At 46.5% G+C, this 19,638-nt stretch overlaps 1 protein-coding gene across 1 annotated transcript; it reads right to left on the reverse strand.

Moving 5' to 3' along the window:
* Window positions 1-8,417: 8,417 nt before the first annotated feature.
* On the reverse strand, window positions 8,418-16,771 carry OSR1 (odd-skipped related transcription factor 1). Its single transcript, XM_015859601.3, has 3 exons — window positions 16,399-16,771; window positions 10,225-10,917; window positions 8,418-9,702 (listed from the first exon to the last, which is right to left on the reverse strand). The coding sequence occupies exons 2-3, from the start codon at window positions 10,869-10,871 to the stop codon at window positions 9,567-9,569; spliced, it is 783 nt and encodes a 260-aa protein (XP_015715087.1). The 5' UTR covers window positions 10,872-10,917; window positions 16,399-16,771; the 3' UTR covers window positions 8,418-9,566.
* Window positions 16,772-19,638: the final 2,867 nt, after the last annotated feature.

Consider the following 19,638-nt stretch of genomic DNA (forward strand, 5'->3'; position numbering starts at 1 on the left):
GTGTGTGTGTGTGTGTGTGTGTGTGTGTGTGTGTATGGAATTCTTAAACTGTAATGTTCCAGAGAAAAAAGGAGGAGACTCCAAGAGTCCCAAAGACTTTGAGTGAAGAGTACCAAGCACTGCGTCCCCTCTGCTGACTGTTTTACACAGAGTACTTTTTGTTTCAGAAAGCTAGTCTTATTTCTGTCATGTGATAATCTGGCCAATAACCATTAAATGAAAAGCTTGTGGTCCATGATACTCTATCTGCTTTCTCAATTTATGTAGTTTATTTTATTATGCTTGATAATTTACATATTTGATTAGGCACACTGGAAAGTCAAGGAAGCTCTGAGTCTTTCCTTTAGACCTTTGTGGTGAAGGAGAAAGGGAGTTTTATGAAAGCACTCTGTCAATAGATGTTCTTCTTTTCCCTTTTTTAAAAACTCATTTTTCCTTTTTGCAGCACTTTGAAATAGGCTTATTAATCCACTGAGGGAAATAAACAGCTGGAAGTAAACATTTCCCAACTGCTAGAGAAACACTAACTGTTTCCTAAGCTGTATCCAAGTGGCCACCAAATAAATGCAAGAGGAAAAACCAGTACTTGGCCTGGATCTACGTCTGTGCTAATGAAGAAGTCAACAGTAGAGGGCTAGTTGAGTCATTCTTCTTTAGGGATCATCAGCTATCCAGACTCTAAATTATTTGTTGGTTGCTAAGACCAGAAGCCAACAGTGTGCTCAGTCCTGTATATGGCAGTCTTCAGCACACAGTCTAAATCTGGCATACCAACAGTATCCAGCAACTCACTGGATGATCAATAGACAACCAGCAATGCTCTTGGTGGGTGGTGCAAGCCAGAGCTGTTTGTGAAGTGTTGAAGAAGATATTTTCCAAGAGACGTGCATTTTAAATAAGAATCTGCAAAAGAACACAAAATAGGCATCACAAAAATTAACCAGCAGTTTCAAGGAAGTCAATGAAAGGCATTCTCAAAGGTGTGAGGATTCCATATTTTATAGCCAATCTGCTTATATTATGTACTTTTTAAGAATGCTCATATAAGCCAAGAAACAGTCATGTAAAGAAACAGATAAGGCAAAAAAACTGTAAACACAGACAACATATACTGCAAATAGTACAAAATTTAGCATTTGAAGGGGAAAATAATTATTTTGGGTGCAATAAGGAACTTCTGTAAAGTATAGATCAATCAATTCTGAAATAAAAATGCATCCAATCCAATTAGCTGTCCATGTTCAGTTGAAACGAAACCCATTCCACATGAAAAAGAAAAACCCTCCTGAAGACCTCTTGATAGTGAAGCCAGCCACATTACGAACATATCCCAATCAGATAAGGTGGGGGTCAGACTGTAAATGTCACCAGGTGACTACGGGTGATCTCTGTACACAGATCAGACAACCAACACAGAAGCACGGAAGAAAGCTTGTGGGATAGAGATGACCTGAAACACTGAAGTGGCCTCAGCAGCCTGTGTAAGCTTGGAAAGAAACGTGGTTTTACTTATTTGTGAAGGCTGAAAGTGAAATTAATAGGAAGGGAAAGTGCAGAGGAAAAGTCTAATATCCCTACAAAGTTATGTGCCACTGACACCCTGCTTAGCAGGATGTTGTATGTTCCTTCCTCTGGGTATGTACCTGACCAGCTTCATATAAAGCTGTGGTGGGTAATAAAGGTCAACAGGGTCATGAACATGCTCATCATTATGTATTGGGAAATTTTCTCCTCTAGCCTCTGAAACCATAACTGAGACCTTTTTGTAGCCTGATGATGAATTCCCAGAGAATAATAAATAGATTTTAAAGAAAACTCAAAAGTTTTGAGACACATAAACTCAAATGTCTTCACATATGTTTGGAAGAAAGCCGTGTTGTGTCTGGACAAATCACGCATGGAACAAAAGTTATTAAATAGGTTAATCATGCACCTGTAACATCTGATTTGAACAGCCCCAGCTCAAAGTCATGAGGCAAGAAAGGGAAAAGGTGTCATGAGAAGAGACAAAGGTGGCAATTATGTGGTTGTTTCGAGCAAGTGGAGGAAGTAAGAAAGAAAAAAACAGGTTGGAATAGTCAATGGGAACAATGTTGTGACAAATAAAACTGCAATTGCAGCAACATTTAGGTAAATTAAAGAGATGCTGAAGAGTTAGAAATACAAATTAAGAAATTAGATAGGCACAATAGCAATTCTAGCAGCACTGAAGAAGCAAAAGGAACATGTGAAGAAGTATTAACATATGGTGATAAAAAGGAATACTCTTAGAAATATGGACTGAAGAATAAAAAGAGGCAAACTACATATGAGAACCCTGGTACAGGCTGATATATCCATTGGAAAGAAGACAAAGTACTAAAATGAAACAAATTAAATAAAGACAAAACGTGTCAGTGGGACTCAGGAATGTAAATTCTGTGACTCCAACACAACCAACAGTAGGCTCCATTCTCTTCTCACAGCTTCTCCTGTGAAAATAGAATAGCTCCACTTGATTCAGTCAAGCCCAGCTGCTGAAAGATTTGAACAAGCCTATAAACTCAGATGTCATTATTTCACACATGTAATCTTGAAATTCAAATGATATTACCAGCACCAAAGAGTTAGCAAAGACAGAAAGCACATTACAAACCAGGAAAATAAATATAACATTCAACCCTTGAGGAACAATTGAGTTGCCTTTTACAACCACAACGCCCATTAGGACTAGCAGTTCAAGTTGGCACTTTCTCTGTGAGATAAAATAAGAACACACGTTCAATAGACCTTGTAAGTTGGGTAACTGATTGGTATTGACAAACTCTGTTTGCAGACTTTCAGTAATCATTGTCATTGATCAGATTGCTGCTTTGTTTTGTTTTTTGGTTTTTTTTAATAACTTCATTGTCAGGAACTATAATGCTAGCAGAAATATTTTATAAGTGTAGTGCAATACTAGACTCAAGTAAAACTACCAAAAAATCCAGGCATTTTTGCTAAAACATATGTTTCACTGATAAAACAAAGGCAACTAATACTTACCAATTATCTCTTGCTTCATCAAAATGAATAAGTGTACATGTGAATATATATGTGTGAATGTATATTTATATATACATCTTTCACATTCTGATATAGTTCCTCGGAATTTATCAAGAGTATCCCTGTATATACATCCTGGAGTAATTGCTCTGTACTTTTCAGTATTAACTCTTGATTCCAAAACAACCCCCCCCAAAAAAAATAAATAATAATATAATAAAAAGCATTAGAAAGTTGTCAGAAAGAATGAACAAGAACCAATATACTCAGACAAATGCTCATATGGGTCATTTGATATATCATAAAATATAGAAAGATCTGCCTGGGAAATAGGATACAGTCCCTTAATTTAATGACAGTAACCATCACTGAGAGGTTTTTTCAACAGAATTAGAAAATTTATTTTCCCTTGAATCTTGTAAATCAAAAAATAGATCTCTGCTAAAGTCTGCTCTGGTGCAACCATGAACAACTTCTATTGTTCATTCACAGAAGAGAAAAACCTAATGCCTCCCAGTACACAAACCATGTTGTGAAAGTCTGGATATTTTTAAATTATTGGCATGTGCATGCAGAAGATCAAGAGTATTCTGTTGCTCGTGTAAGAATAAATCAGTGACCAATCATGCTGTCACCTCTGTCATCTTTCCAAGCTTTCCATTTGCCTGTGGTCATCTCCCATTCAAAAATGCAATACCAATGAAAATGCAATGCTAACAAAAATAGAATAAGAACTTGGTATGCACTAAGAGGTCTTAAACGGTGTATTTTGTCCAAGGGATAATGGATTTATATTTGAAAAGTGCTCAAAGGTCACATACAGAAGAATGGATCTTACCTCATTTGAGTAATCTAAGGCTTAGGCAACAGCTCTAAGTAATTCTGCATTCCTCATACTGTCAACAGTGAGAGGGGCCCTGCCAAGGAAGATTCTCCAATCCTAAAACTATGGCTTTATATTTCCTCTCATCTACCTTGGTAGAGGAAGGGACAATCCCCTTTCCCGTGTTCTCATCAAGTGTTGCTGACAGTGGAAATATAGTACCAGAGAGCTGTCTAAAGGGGGATGTAAACTGGAATTGGCAAAATTGTAATGTCTACGACATGAATTCTAGAATAACTATGCCTAATAAAGGGTGGAACCAAACAACTCTACCACAGCACCATGCTGAACCTTGCAAGCCTCATGCCGATATTTCTGTAGAGTGCTGCCCTATGTCATGTAAACACATCTGCTGGGTATCCGTGGCACACTGCTGTGTGGAGCAGCATGAACAAACACAACATTTTGTTGAAAGCTGACGGTATTTTGGGGTGGCTGAGACAGTTTTTTTATGTTCAACTGGATGCTGAGGGCGCTTCAGATGACCCTTAAGTTTAAATAAGACAAATCTGACTGTGCAAAACAAGTCAACAGCTTAGCCTATATCTCCCCATCAGAAGTGATACTTAGCCAGACGAGGAACACTTCCTTCACTGCTGCAGATCTCTGAGCAGTTAAATACGCAAGTGGCCAAACTCACTCATCGTAAAACCCAATTGACTTCATTCAAAAAGCTCCTATAAAGATGACTGATGTCATTGGAGTCCCATTAGGGGTGATTTTGGCCCATGCCATTCCTCCTGTTTAGTCACTGGATAGGAATGTAGGGAAGAAATGTGCGCCAGGCTGTAGGACTGCATCGCTCAACAAATCTGCCAGGACTGAAAAGGAGTTACACGTGAATATAAACTTGTCTTGCATGCCCTATTACATTTCCCAGGTCAACCACTACTTCCATCTGTCCACGTATGAACCAGCATAGCTCCTTTTGCTTCAGTAGAATTGAGAAAGAGTTTATACAAGAGTGTGCCAGGCCACGTAGGAGCAAAGGGAGCAACATTATCCCCATTTTGCAGATGACAAAACCAAAGCAGGGAGTTGATGTGATTTGCTTCATCTCACAGGTGGTGACAGAGGTAGAAGAGGTACTGAAACTCAAGCACTTACAGCTCCTGGCCACTTAGGCCTCGTATTCCTGTGATATATCTTTGTAATTTCCCTCTCCCCATCTCCCTTTTCCCCTGCCCCAACCCCATCAGCATTTTCTGTTGCCACACAACTGGGAAGCTGGGATTAATCCATCCCCAGGGAAATGGGATTAATATACAACTCATGTGGAACCTTTAAAAACCCAATGATTTGTGGTCCCCTTCTCAGAGACATATGTATTCCACAGCTGAAAAGTAAGTGTTCACTGTTCCAGCACACATTCTGAAAGAGGCTCTTGCTCTCTTTCATGAATGTACACTGTGAAGACCCCATTTGACACAATTTTTTCCTGCATCCAAAAGAAAACCAGGCTGAACAGGCTGTGTAGAATCAGACCCTTGCAGAGCAACAGTTTATGGGCAGAAAAGGAATGACTGGAATGCAAAGGGAAAAAAAAAAGGGGGGGGGGGGAACGAAAGAGAGAGATGTGCCAAGACATCTTTACATTTTCCCCTGTAACTGGAAATGGTTAAAAAAGAAGAGAGAAAATGGGGTTTCCCTTGTAAATCTTGCAGGAACAGTCAACTGTGCCCTACTTTTTACTCTTGCAAACTCCCATTCAGTGATACTTCTATGATGAAAATGCAAAATTCAAAGCAACTGTGGAAACAGAATCAACTCTCAGTTGGCAGACAGAGGCCTAAGCAAGTTTTATTCACTGCATGAATGTCAAATTAAAACACATGCAAAGAGAAAAGAAGAGGAAAGGGGAGATAATTAATCATTTAAATTATTTGTGATCCTGATTCTAAAGGCACATCTCCCATATATTTCTCTTTGTTTATTCTAGGGTTAGTAGGAGTTATCTCTTCTGGCTGTCATGAATCACTGCGCTGATATTGCCTAGCAAAACACAAAACACTGGAAGAAATAGGCAAACTATTCACTAGTGCAGCTGAGAACATGACCAGAGTGATAGCCTTTGTTTGCACACAGTAGAAAGCGGCCTTCTGGGAAGAGGAAATAGACACACATCTACATTTACTATAACTGTTACTATAACTGATGTTAAGAGGCTGTGTGTGTGCATCCTGTGCTCAGTATGCCTATGCAGTTTTAATACATCTGTAATTCTGATTATGTCAATTGTGGTGTGTTGGGTTTTTGTTGTTGTTGTAGTTTCTTTTCTTTTCTTGCACATAAAAATACATGTCCAGGGAAATTCTTGGCAGGCACATCAGCGGGCTTCAGCTATACAAATGAAATGCTTCTCATGCCCAGCTGGGAGGAGTGGCTTATCCACCTCACGACCCCGCGGTAATAATGGTTCCCAGGGCTGCCGCAGTTTCTTACCTCTCCACGGGTGTTTCGTTATCCTGGTGTTAAAGAGATGGTGGTGTGACCGTGGGAAAGCCTCAGCGGAGTGACCCTCCCTGCGTTCCCTCCTCCCTCCCTTCGGACCCGACTCGGAGAGACGCCTCGTAGTCACGACCCCTAAAAAACTACTGACTCCGAGCGACAGAGCCCTTCGCTTTCCCTTTTGGCTGCCGGACCCCGCGTGCTTGCCGCTGCCTTTACTTCCCGCATAAATGTCTCAAGGAGATTTCAATAAGAGGGAGGGGAGGAGGCGGTGGGGAGAGAGGTGGGGAGTTCATAGGGGACTTTCTGAATCTCCCTTTAAAGAAAGGCGAACGGGGGGGGGTTGGGGAGGATGTGAGCTGCCTCTCCTTCAGGCTGGCAGTCAGCGCCGTGGCAGCGCCCGGAGCTGCGCTCCCGTCCTTAGACAGGAGCTGGGCGTCGCGCCTCTGAGCCGGCAGCGCCGTTCGCCGGCGGCAGGAGGAGTCCGCCCGTCGCGCTGGAGGACGAGAGTGCCCTTATCCAAGGGAAGCTCCGCAGGCACCGGCTGGCGCAAGGGAGAGGCGGCCGCTCCCGCTGGGCTTGCGCAAACCCTTCGGGGGCCGAGGACGTTGTAAATTGCACACTCCCCTACACTCCCTCCGATACACGAGAGAACGCGGCACGACCCGGCTCGGCAACACGCGAAAGGTTTTCTGCTCGCAGCTCCCCCGGGGAGCTCCGCGCACACCGCCGCTCTCTCGACTCACGGTGGCTGCTATTCGCTGTCGAAGCTCAGAGGGCCAATTCTGGCTTCCTACAGGTTTGGGTGATTCCCCTTTCACGCACTCCTTGCTTATTCCGAACAGTTGGTTCTCAGATGCCTTTTAAGACAAAACCAAAAGCCTTTTACGCGGATTGGAAAGCGGATGGCGGTGGGAAGCAAAGAAAAAGCAAGCTGGCTTTCGACTCGGGTTCCCACACAGCCTCCGGAGCCGCATGTGTCATCTCGGCACCCTGCACTTTGCAAGGGCCTTCCTGTGCCGAAGGTGGATTCTGCAACCCGTCCTGCAAGTGCATCTAAATTAGCTACGATGTGCTCGAGTCTGTGTCCAATTGAAATAATAACGATAATACTAATGAAAGAAAAAGTGGGGAGAGAAATTTCTTTCCCCTCTCCCCTCCTTACGTTAAGAGAATTAGAACCACGACTTTTCTCCTGTCGCTGATAGGATTCCTTGACCAAATAAAGAAATATCTTCTAAAAGCGGAGAGGGGAAGGGGAAAAGAAATTTCTATGGATGGGGCGGATAGCGGCGTTGGGCACCAGAGCTTCGGAGAGAAAAGGTCCGCTGTTACTTCGGACGTGTCACCGTGCTCACGTGCAGGGCGTTTCTCTTATCTCGGGGCTCTGCCTTGAGTGGAGGGCTTGGGTTTTGCCGAGCAGACGAGAAAGAACAACCAAAGGCGCTTCACATTCTCAGGCGGATGCCCCCGCTCTGCGCTCTCTCCCCCGTCTCGATCCAAAGCGGTTTCGCTGTGGAATAAACATCTCTGATCTAAGACAGCTGCCGGGAATCTAAGGCCGCCCCCAAGAAGGGCGAAGATGCGACTGAAAAATGCCCCAATTCCCGACAAGTGAAGGGAACGGGGTGAGAAGGCCGCTCTGCCCGCCGCGCCTTAGGGCTGTGAAAGCGGTAACAGTTCGCCCATTATTCATTTGATTTGTTTCTTGACACCTCTGACACCTCATCTTATCAGCTAATACCCAAGATTTAGTTACCCGAGACGATTTCTTTTTTTTTTTTTTTTCCACGCCAGCAGCAGCAAAATGATTTGACACCCTACGGATCTGTTTACTTTTGTGAGCCTTTACCAGAAAAAAAAAAAAAAAAAAAGAGTAAGGAAAAAAAAGAAAAAAGGAGAGGGAAAACGTATGGGTAAAGATCCAGAGCACTGTGGAAACAAGCACTGAGGAAATACTGAGATCACTTAGAGAAAAAAAAAAAATAAGGTCCTGAATATCGACAGAGGCAGTTTGATGGGGAAGAGACCCGAAACCAAATGAACACATGTGTAGTCCGTGCAGGCTTGCCTGTAAAATAACGATTTATTTTAATACTTAAAAAAAAAACAAAAACCACACACAATCCAGTGATAAATGTCAATTACCAATAATCAGCATAAAGTGCCAAACAGCCATACAACTTTTTTTTTTCTTTCTTTCTTTCTTTCTTTCATTTAATAAACAAAACTTACTGGAATGTCTCTTAATTTGAATACACTGTTCAGAAAGCCAGCATTTAGAAAAATACGCTCTCAGGTTGAGATTTGTTCTTTCTCATCAGGACGCACGAAGTACCACGCAGACCACGTTGTGCACGCCGTCAGTTTGACGTATTGCCGTCTTTCTTTGCTTTTATTTTTCATTTTTAAATAAGTCCACGAGTGACAAAACTCCTCACGGCATGCTTAGACCACAAGGCGAAAAGAAAGGTCTCCATGTCCCAAGGGAGCTGATTTGTCCCAACACCAAGGACCCTCAGGTCTAAGATCTGGAATCATTTTCCAGCGCATTATAGGACTCCTCACTCGAGAGATTTAAGGTCATTCCCAAACGTTATTTTTCTTCTTTCAAGAAGACAAAGTAGCAAATAAGATTTGCGAGTTGCCCTTCTCCTTGTCCTGCTGGTGCTATGATGAGAAACCGACACTGCAGTTCTTAACCATCTTCTGGAATTCTCTGTGTTTCCTGAAGTGTAAAAATAATAAGCTTTATACAGTCAAAAAAAAAAAAAAAAGTATAAAATAAGAGTTTGTTCCTTTCATTATTTTTTTTAAGTAATACTTTTGGAAGCTACGAGTTGGGAGGGGATGGGGGGATCTGCTGGGATTTTTTGGTGTGGGGTTTTTTTTGGTGGGTTTTGTGGGCTTTTGTTTGGTTTTGAAGGAGATTTCTGTCCAACACGTGAGCACCACCTTTTGGCATAAAGTTTATCTAAGCCACACATCTAGCACTTTCTGTGTCATTCGTGCGTGTTCTAAACGCCACGTTATCTTTTCATCCATGATTTAAGAAGTGAGTTTCTCAGGAAGATTTCGCTCTTTCTAAAGTACAAACAAAAAAAACAAAACCAAAATGCAAAGTTCTGTGCTCCCATCCTGACAGTTTTGTTTCTGTTCTGGTTTTGGTGTAAAATCTGAAGGGCAGGAAAAGTTCATAGAAGTCGGAGATTCAGCACTTAAGTTTGGCAGGTTTCAGTTCCTTTACTTGCGTGTGCAGTGTCTTGTGGACAGCTAGTGTTCTGGACTGGCAAAATCCTTTCCCACATTCTTGACACTTAAAAGGCTTTTCTTTAGAATGGATATATCTAGGAAGAGAAAAACAATTGAGATGTCAGAAACAACTGGCCTGAACTCAGCACTGATGGAAAACACTCCAGAGATTTTTACAGCTACCACTAAGACCAAAAGTGCCGGAATGCAACACTCTGGCAATCAGCTGTATGTATGTGGGCAAGAAGAGAGGGGTGCTTACAAGGGTCTTCCATAGGAATAAAGCATTTCTAACAACTTCAGGGTCAGCAAGCTGCCCGTCTTCGTGACACATAGTGATCACAGCGGTAAAGGCTACAAAGTGATGCAAGCAGAAAAGCGAAAACGTCTGAGGAGGCCATACAAGTCATCTTTGTAGGGTGGACAGGTAAAATAGGCTTCTCTTATAAGGGAATGATCTGAGCTTCCCTACCAGCACTGGGTAAAGAACCTAGGAGGAGCAATGCTGCCTGTCTGGGAACATGGCCTTTCTTTCAATACAACTGCTTTATGACTGTAATCTGTTTAGTGGAAAAGCACAGATACCCAAGGAAAGTGGACGGGAGAAGAACTGTTACCTGTGGTCTCTCAGGTGATCCTGTCTTCTGAAGGCCTTGTGGCATATGTCACATGTGTAGGGCCGTTCATCAGTGTGGGTTCTTTCATGGATCAAAAGGTTGTATGACTTGGTGAAGTGCCTGCCACAGAATTTACACACAAACTCCTTCTTGGTTTTGGATGGTAACCTTCCCCGAGTGGGTTTCTTCTCTGGAGAGAGTTTAGTCACCTCAAGCAAAGACCCCAGCCCAGGCGGGGAGCCCTGGCTGTCCACCTGTCCCAGTTTAGAGTGGTCCTCTTGCGTGGCAGCCACTGCTAAGTTGGCAAAATCAAAGCGGGGTTTGGCTTTGAGGGTCATGTTAGCAGCCTCTTGCTTGGGCTGGATGACATGTGGGAAGAGTGGGAAGGTGGGCAGCTGGAACCGTGCATCCACCAGGCTTGACACACTGGGCACTTTGGAGAAGGAGGAACGGGGCAGATGCATGGCCGGGTACCCCAAAGTCCACTGGTGCAGGTGTACGGCGTGCAGGGCGCTGAAGCCATAGAGGTTGGAGAGGTGGTCAGAAGGCACAGCAGGCAGCCCGTTGAATGCTTGCAAGAAGGAGTAGTTGGTAAGTTGGAGGGAAGGATGGATAGGCACTGGGGCCGGCAGAGTCTTACTTCCCATGGTGGCCACTTAGGAGGAGGATCTTGGGAACAGGGGAGGAAAAGATCTGGAAAAAAAAAAAAAAAAAAAGGGTGGTGGGGAGAAGAAAGAGAGATGGATTTATATAAAGTTAATAGCAAAGGGAATTTCTCACTTTGTTTCTTATTAATGCCCCCCTACAAAGCCACACGAGGAGACTGTTGGACTTGGAGAAGTCTGACCATCTATTGACTGCAAATGTATCCACATGGATCTCCAGAATCTCCTTCTCTCCATCCCTTACCCAGCTACAGCACACTCCATCCACAGTCATTTACCCCACCCCGCAACAACACCCATGTGCCAAGAGTGCCCTCGATGACCTTCCACACAGGGACAGCGGGGAGATACCTATCAGCCCACAAAGCTGGAGGTTCTCTCACGTAATTAAAAAAAGTCCTTTACTGCATGTCTCAGCCTTTCTAAAATGATGGGATATTGTTCATTCAGACTGCCCTCCAAAACTGACTTCAGCCCTCACTGCTGGGGAGATGTGGGATGGAGTTGCAGAATTTGCTGCTCCAGGTCACTCACCTCTTCATGGTCTGCCCTCGGCCCTCTGAATCTGCTCATACTCCCTCATTCAAACAGAATAAGCCCTTAGAGTTTGTTGGTTTTTGGTTTTGATTTTTAAAGCAACAACAGCAAGGAAAAAAAAAAGAAGAAGAAGAAGAAAAAAAAGAAAAAAGAAAAAAGAAAAAAAAAAAACCTCCTTCTATATACTGCAAAAAGAAATAGGAAAAGGCTGCATCTGGGCGACAAAACTTAAGTGCCATTTGCTCTCCCCACGGGGAAGTGCCTGGCTTCCAGCCCACATCCCAGTCTAGGCAATTGCTTAATTAAAGCTCTTCACAAGGGAAAAAGGCAAGGACTGAAGGGACCCTTCCTATGTGGACACCCAGCCCACCAGCTGCAGGGCCACAGTCCTTCTCTGGGCTGAGTGCCACCACTTTTCTCTGCATTTCAGGGTCCTGCCAAGCCTCCAGCCTCTCCTCCAGGCCAGATCCCTTCTCATTCCACCCTACAATATGGAGGGGAAAATGCTAACAGACAGCAACATTGAGGCACATCTGGCCCTGCCTGCAAACTGAGCCCTCAGCACTGTCAACCGTTTGGCAGGAGATGCCTTTGTAGGGTTGGCAGTGGGGATAGAGCTTCTCCTCTTTGTGTTGTGAGAGAGCACTCAGGGCTTTTGGAGGCATAACCCTGCACCACCAAGGAACTTCTTTGTTCCACAGCTCATAGGTTGTTCCCTCGCCACCCATTAATCTCTGAGATTTTCTCAGTGGGAATCCTTTCCCTTGGGATCTCCACAGAGTGCACGTACGGTACCCCTAAGATCACTGTAGGATCCACATGAAGTTCTGTAAGATGCCCTTTAAGGACTCCTGAGTCCCTTTAGGATTCCCACAAGATGCATGCAAGATTCACACAGGGTCCCAACAGGACTCTATGGCATTCCCACATGAAGGGTGAAGCTTCTTGGAGAAAATGAAGCAGCAAAGTGCTGCAGAGCATTAATTGCCCTCCTGGTCTGGGAAGACAAGGGAACAGGAGGCATGCTAGTGGCCAAAGGGGTCTAAGGACCAGGGAAACAAATCTGATTTATATGTGGCCAGTTGCCTGGAGTGAGATGCTGCGGATGGGAGGGTGTGAGAGTGAGAAGCTTACTCTGAGCAGCTCTCTATGCCAGGTCCACCTTTCACACCACTCTACATAAATCAGCGGCAGGAAGAGAGAGAGCCAAACCGTAGAGGAATTCCATCGCAATGACCCAGAATAAGAGAGGGTGAGATTTTGCTTTTTTACTTCCCCCTCCACCCTCACCCCCCCCCCCAAACACACACCCCAAAATTGGATTCATTTTGCATAGTAGCTGATTGCAGAACCAACACGTTGAATCCTCCCTCTCCTCTTTGTTTTATTTATTTATTTCTTTAACTATTTAGTGCTGGCAAACCAACCGTTGTGTTCTTCGGTTGGGGAAGTGCTTTCCTTGTTCTTAGCACTGCCCTCACGCTAAGGCATATCCTCTCCCCCACACAAATGCCTCCAATGGTGACCCCAAGAACAAAATACACGGAAAACCCTCTGGTCCGGGTACCTGCAGTGTCTGTTTCTGTTCATCATAAAGGCTCTGCGTCTATTTTCCTGGCTGGGTACTCCCAGATCCCTCAAGCATGAAACGTGCAATTGCAAACAGAGTGAGTTTCTGGGCTTACTCAGCTGCCTTCCTTTGGATTCACAGAAAACATTTAATATGGAATAAGCAAGTGGTGTTCTGCTGTGCGGATTTGTATTAGTTATTGCCGACAAAATTAATACTACTACTAATAATAAATAATTCTGTTTCGATTTTCCCAAAGAAGAAGGGGGCAGAAGCCAAGGAGAAATGCAGCTCAGTGACGAAACCATCCATTGCCTTCACAGTTGTTTTTTATACGCTAGAACAGTTCAAGGAAAATAGAAGAGTAAAAAAAGAAGAAATAGGAAAAAATATATAAGGAAAAAAAAGAGGGAGAGAGAGAGAGAGAGAGAGAGGGAAAGGGAGACGAGATAGAAGAAGCAAACGGGAGGTGGGAGCAGAGCGTTCACGTTACTACGAGTTTCTTGGCCCTTTTCCAGTAATGTAAGCTACGCTTCTGCTCTGTGCGACCGGGGACGGACAGAAGCCCAGACGGAGCGCGATGCATTTCATAGCGAGGTCCCCTCTCTTTGGGACATCAAAGCGGGTCCCAGAGAGGAGACCTCGCTCTCCCTCACAGAGATCACCGCTCCTTTGATTTCGGTGTCACCTCCACCTTTCATTCTGCTCCGTGTAAACAGATCTTATCAGGCCTTTTTTTTTTTTTTTTTCTTTTTAATTATGATTTCCTTAAGAAGACCCCACGAGCGCTTTGCTTCAATTCCCCTACCGTAATAAAACAGTGCGAGGGTTTCTGGTTTTGTTTTCTAATTCTAACACAGAGTCACTCGGTGAAGTAATTGAGACCAAACCACCGTGTTCTGCCTGAAACAAAACCCACTCGTGCCAAGATAAATTTACCCTGCGCAAATAGGATCATAAACTTGAAAGCCTACATCTGCCTCCAGCTTTCTTACCCTTTGTCCTGTTTGAAGACACCGTAATGCTATTGTCCAGTTGCCACCGTTTTAAGACCGTTGTAAACCTTCCAAACTAAATTCTACCTCTCCTATGCGAAATAACAACAACAATAATAATAATAATTTAAAAAACAAAAAGGAAAGTAAAGAAAAGAAAAAGAAAAACCGGTGCCTGTAACACAGCGAGAAGCGAAATTAAATGGATTTTGAAGTAACCCCGTGGCCAGGCGGTATTTTTTTCCTTTCTACCTTGAATTATCAATTTCCGATGTGTCTTTTGAAAGGGATATTTGTTATATTAAATACCTGACCATAAATAATGAGCTTTGTTAATTAGTTCCACATGGGAGAGCGGCGGAGGTAAATTGCCCTGAGAACGTTGCTTATTTTTACAAACATGATAAAGTAGCGGGCATAAAACTCTGCATTCTTGGGATAGCCACAAACGGGAGCGATCAGGTTCATCTGTCAGGAAAAGTCGCCGCTTTGCCGATCCCTTTCAGGTCCGGCATTCAGGTCCTTTCGGCTCTAACGCACCTCTCGTGCGGAGTTTTGCCACCCGGTCTCCGCTGCTTCGTTCCTCTTCGGGACGAGGCTTTCCCTTCCTATCAGTTTAAGCGAGAAAATGGAGCATACAACTGACCTGTGTTTGGGAAACTCACTGGAAAGGAAATAAAACTGCCCTTTGGCTCCGCATTACCCGAACGTTGTGCTCCGGGAGGATAAAGCGCATTGTTCAGCTCAGATTGATTCAAAGTATTAATGAAGTGTGCAGAATCTATTAAAGCGGGTGTATTCGCAGCTAATTGAGCGTGAAAGAGTTAATTGCTAACATTAATGAGCACTGGAAGGGCTCAGTCAGCATGTGCCTTGGATATCTCCGCTCGATCCTTATAAAATCATCATTCACATTTTATCACGAAATCGGTGTTGACAAGTTTCGCCAGACCACCACCGCGAACGCTGATGAATGCGGTGGATTTCAGCCTCACGGTAATAATACGAAGCGGGGTCCGACCGCGGTTCCCTGGGGGTAGCTTCTCCTGTACCTCCATCTCTTCCCCCACCCAAAGTGACACAAACTCCTCATCTTATGGGCCGCGGGCGGTGGGAGCCGGGGGGGGGGGGGGTCCGTGGGGCGGCCCCGCTGTGCACTCCCCGCAGAAGTGTTTAGGTTGCTTTGGGAGCTCTCGGTGTCGTTAAAACACCCCTCCACACACAAACACACACACGCGTGTCTAAAAGCCCCCATATAGGAATCAGACAGGATTTCTCCCCCGAGAGAAACTCCCTTCCTCTCTCCCGGCTGCAAGCGGCGTTACTGCCCTCCGTACCCCTCCGCTTCCACGGGTCGGGGGTTAAACCTTTCGAGGTTGACGCCGTCGGGGCACAGCCCTGGGCCCGGCCGAGCTCTGCTCAGCCCTCCCCGGCCGCCCCTGTGCAGCGCCGGGCACAGCGCGCTGCGGCCGCTCCGCTCCTGAGCGCAACGCTGCTTTGGGGACGGCCCTTTGATTGCTTTTCTCTGCGGGTTTCGGACGTGCTAAGCCGGAGTCCACTGTGCACCTGTCCGGGACACGGCTTTCACCCCCCCCCCGCCCTGCTTACGTTGCCCTCACAGATTTCTGCTGAGCTGCAATACGCCCGACTTTTTGTAGTTCCCTTCCCCAAAAGCCAGAAATAACAACTATGCTGTAATCGTCGGCTTTGCACGGACACTTCATAGGCTCGGCCTCGAGGAGAGCCGAGTTTCTCCTTACACTGAACTTGTTTTTGTCCGTTCAGACAGTTATAAACATCGGATTCATTTCTGTTATGGCCTTGGGAAGAGACAGAGAACGGTTCTCAGAGCCTGGAACTTGAAAAATGGGGCAGAAAAGAAAAAGAGTGAGAAAGGAAATAAAAGGAAAAAGAAAAAACAAAAGAGAGAGAGAAAATGAAAGGAAGAACGAGAAAGAAAAAGAAAGAAGAAAGAGGGGGGAAGAAAAAGAAAGAGAAAGACAGATGAGAAAGCAGAGAAGCCGAGCGTTCAAGCCCATAAAGAACCATCAGACTTCTGGGTTGCTCTCGTTGTGTCGTTTTTAGCTCGGATTAAAAACACAGCTCTCCACGAGGGGGGATAAACAGCCCCGAGAGGGGAACGCAAACCTTTAAATAGCATCAGAACACTGAGCCCCGTGTGCGGGCTGCCCCAGCCCTCCGCCCGCCCCGGGGAGAGCGTCCTCCTCACGTGAGCCGTAATGTCCCCACTTCTGCTGCACCATCCGGAGAGGATGGGGGGAGAAGAGGGAAAGAAGGGAAAGAAAGAAAGGAGGGAGAGAGAAAAGGTGTTTGGATTGATAACCCGACCCCGAGACTTGGCTAAAAACAAAATAACAAACGAAAATGAGTTGTTCTTTTTATTTACCTAATCTCGATCTGTGCTCCACCGCTGGCAGCAGTTAAAAGATCCCGGGCTAAATCGGAGTTGGTGAAATGAAATAACAGCGAGGTAAAAAAAATAATAATAAAAAATATGGGGGATGGTGGTGGGGGGAGTTAAAAAGAAAAAGAAAAAAAAAAAAAAAAGTAAAAAAAAAAAGCGGGGCTGTAGGTCAGTGCCTCCGCTGGCCTCGGGGGCACCGCTCCGTCCCCACCCACCCCACCGCTCTCCACGGGCCGGGCCGGGCCGGGCCAGGTGTCCAGGTGCTGCGGCTGCCGGAGGTGCTTTCCCTCCCGGCGCCGTGAGCTTGTGCCGCGGTGCGAACGCACCCGGGAGTAGCCGAGCTCAGACTGAACAGATCCCTTCCCTGCAGCCTCCTCCTTATTTCAACCCCCCCTCCCTCCCCGTTCCCCCCTTCCAACCTCCCACCAGACTTCGGGCATGCGCACGCGGGGAGAAAGTTGCTGGCTGGGAAGGAACAACTTCTCGAGCCGCTTCTCCTGCAGGCAGCAGCTCGGGGCTCGCAGCCCACAAATGTGTGATCCCGTCCCCCCCCTCCCGCCCCGATCCTCTCCTCGGAGCATCCCCCCGGGGTCCTCTCCGTGCGGCCGCCCCCGGAGGAGCGCTATTCCCCCGGGGCTGAGCGCAGCACTGCGCGCCGTAAAAGGGATGGGGATGGAGGAGGGGAGAACTTCTCACCGCGGGGCGCTGCGTGGCCGCAACTCCGCTTCTCCCCGCTGGTCTGAGCTCTCAGAGGAAGAGAAACGTAAAAAGTAACAGCCCCCCCTGCCTTAAAATAATAATAATAATAATAATAAAGCGAGGAGGATGGATGGAGACGAGGTCCCGCTCCCTCCAGAATTCAAGGGGTCGCAAAGTTGTTCTGTGCACCCTGGAGGCGCCTACCTGTGAGATGCCCACCTCGCTGCCCTCCTCCCCAGCATCTCTCCCCGTCCGCACTTAACACCAGGCTCCCCCGAGCTCCCAGCCTTCCCCCGTCCCTACCCGCCCGGTCCGGCCCGTCTCTCCCCGCACCCGGAGCGCGTTCAGCGCCATGCGGATTCCCGCGGAGCCCCCGTGGCTCTGGGAGCTGCAGAGAAGCGGGGAGGGGACTGCCAAGGAAAAGCGGGCAAAGCAAAATAACCCTCGAAAGAAAAAAGTTAAGCTCGCTTTATGATTAATCCCGAGGCCGTAATCTCCTCGCTTTGTTTTTCTATTCATCCATCTATTCACACTCCTTTAGATCCGTGAAGGGGGGGAAAAAAAAAACAAAAACGCTCGAGTGTTTTACATCTTCCCGAGGAACCGTGTAACATAATACGGTCGCGAAGACAGATCCGTCGGGATAACGTGGTGCCGCGCACAGGGACACGCGTGTGGGCTTTTGTTACTCATGTCACTGCTGGTTTGTACCCAGCAGAGAAGGAAAAGGCAAACAAACAATTATACGTATATATACGCATACATGTAAAGCAACAAGAAAGTAACTGTCCGTTGTGTTATCACCCCGGAGGATGAGCGCTCATAATCCCGACGGGGCTGCGGGCTCAGAGAGCCTCAGAGCCGCGTCTCATCTCCCATCAGCCCCATTTTGGGGACGGGTCCGGGGTCCGGCACTGCTCTGGGCGGAAGAAGGGATTTTCTCTGCTTCTTTTGCGAACGAGTGGCATTTTTATGAGGCAGAGGCAAAGCAAAGACGTTCTCCCGCCCCATTCCTTCAGTTCTCTCCTATTTCGTGCTGTTCCTTTCTCTCTTTCTTCCCCGCTTTCTCTCTTTATTGACTTCTTTCTCTCGTTCTTCCCTTCTTTCCTTCTCTCTTTCTTCCCTTCCTTTCTCTCCCTTTCTTCCTTTCTTCCCTTCTTTCTTTCTACTCTTTTACTTTTGTATTGCCTTATTTTATTTCACCTCCCCCTGAAACCTGGAGCTTATTTATTTTTACTCTAGGGATCGAAATGTCCAAAGCGTGACCCCACGGCCGACGCTGGGCGCTGATGCCCCCGACTAATTTCGCCCTTCCAAAATCAGTTGCCGAAAGCTGTTGTCAGAACACGAACGCGGAGTCCCCGAGTGCCCCTCAGCACCGTGCAGGGGATGCACTGCTCTAACCGCACGTTTCTATTTCCTCCGAGGAAGACTCTATGTATAGACAGGGGTGGGCTCTTGTACGAGCTGAAACTCTTTAGAAATAGAACAGGGTAGTGGAGAAGGCAAAACACGACAGCAGCGATGATACCTGCAAGTGTAAGGGAAGCGCAACAATAAAAATTGCACTTCCAGTTACAGACCCCATCATTCCGGATTAAATACTTAAGCACAGAACTAGAGAGCTGTGAGGAATCTCTACGTCTGGAGTGGGGGAGACGCAGATAGTGATTCCCACGCGGGAGTATTTAAAAATCAAAGCGGGTCGTTGAGATGTGATCCCACCCCGGAGTGTAGAGGAGTTCTGTGGCTGAGGGCTGCCTGGATTAGCCTACAGCCGATATTTGGGTACTGGCTAAAACATAAAAATATTTGGGCTTGTCAAGCCACTGGAGATTGTATTGACGTTTCAGGTTAGCTGTCTCGTTCGGTGCGTTTGGTTTAGATATCTGGTGTTTGAGTTAAGCGGGGCGCGCTGTCCCAAAATCCTAATTCTCCGATGGGTTTTTACGATGCCCCTCGCTAATTTGCATTATGTCAACTCGTAACGGTGGGGAACCCAATACCGGGAACGGGCTACAAAACCACGAGCCGCGCTGACACGCAGGGAGTACTCTGCGCTTTTCCACAGCTCAGATCTGCTGTCGATTAGGAATGTTACAACTTCAAGAGCCTCGTAAAAAGCGAAGTCATCTGCTCCCAAATCCCGCCACGTTTGTAGGATTTAGATGTGACAGCGAAACCCAATTCGTTGCACGAGAGCTTCGCGAGGGGACAGGGGTGCACTGGGAGACAGAACCTCCATCCCCTCCACAACCCATCCCAGACCCCGCTCACGGTGAAGGCCCCCCCCCCCCGGGGCGCCCCGTGTGTTCGGAGTGCACCGCACTGCGCTCCGCTTCCGCAGCTGCGGAGTAGCTCGGAGCCGCCGCTGCCTTGCACGGAGCCGCGGGTGCGGGGGTGAGGCTGTGCTCCCCACCACCTGCAGGGTATTCCTCCGCCCTCCTCCTCCCGGCCCCAACGGGCTCTGGGTGTGAGAGTTGACCCCGCAAGGCGCAGGTACCGGAGTAGCAAAGCTCATGG

Source organism: Coturnix japonica, chromosome 3 (genome assembly GCF_054131305.1).
Source record: "Coturnix japonica strain WE chromosome 3, WE-NBRP24, whole genome shotgun sequence".
In the NCBI taxonomy this organism is placed as follows: domain Eukaryota; kingdom Metazoa; phylum Chordata; class Aves; order Galliformes; family Phasianidae; genus Coturnix; species Coturnix japonica.

What these genes read in the sequence shown, in the direction of transcription:
- OSR1 (XM_015859601.3), bottom strand. Translation starts at nt 10,871, where the DNA reads ATGGGAAGTAAGACTCTGCCGGCCCCAGTGCCTATCCATCCTTCCCTC. An exon ending in GATCACCTGAGAGACCACAG is followed by an intron (nt 9,703 to 10,224) that starts GTAACAGTTCTT and finishes TTCTCTTCCTAG; the next exon opens with ATATATCCATTCTAAAGAAA.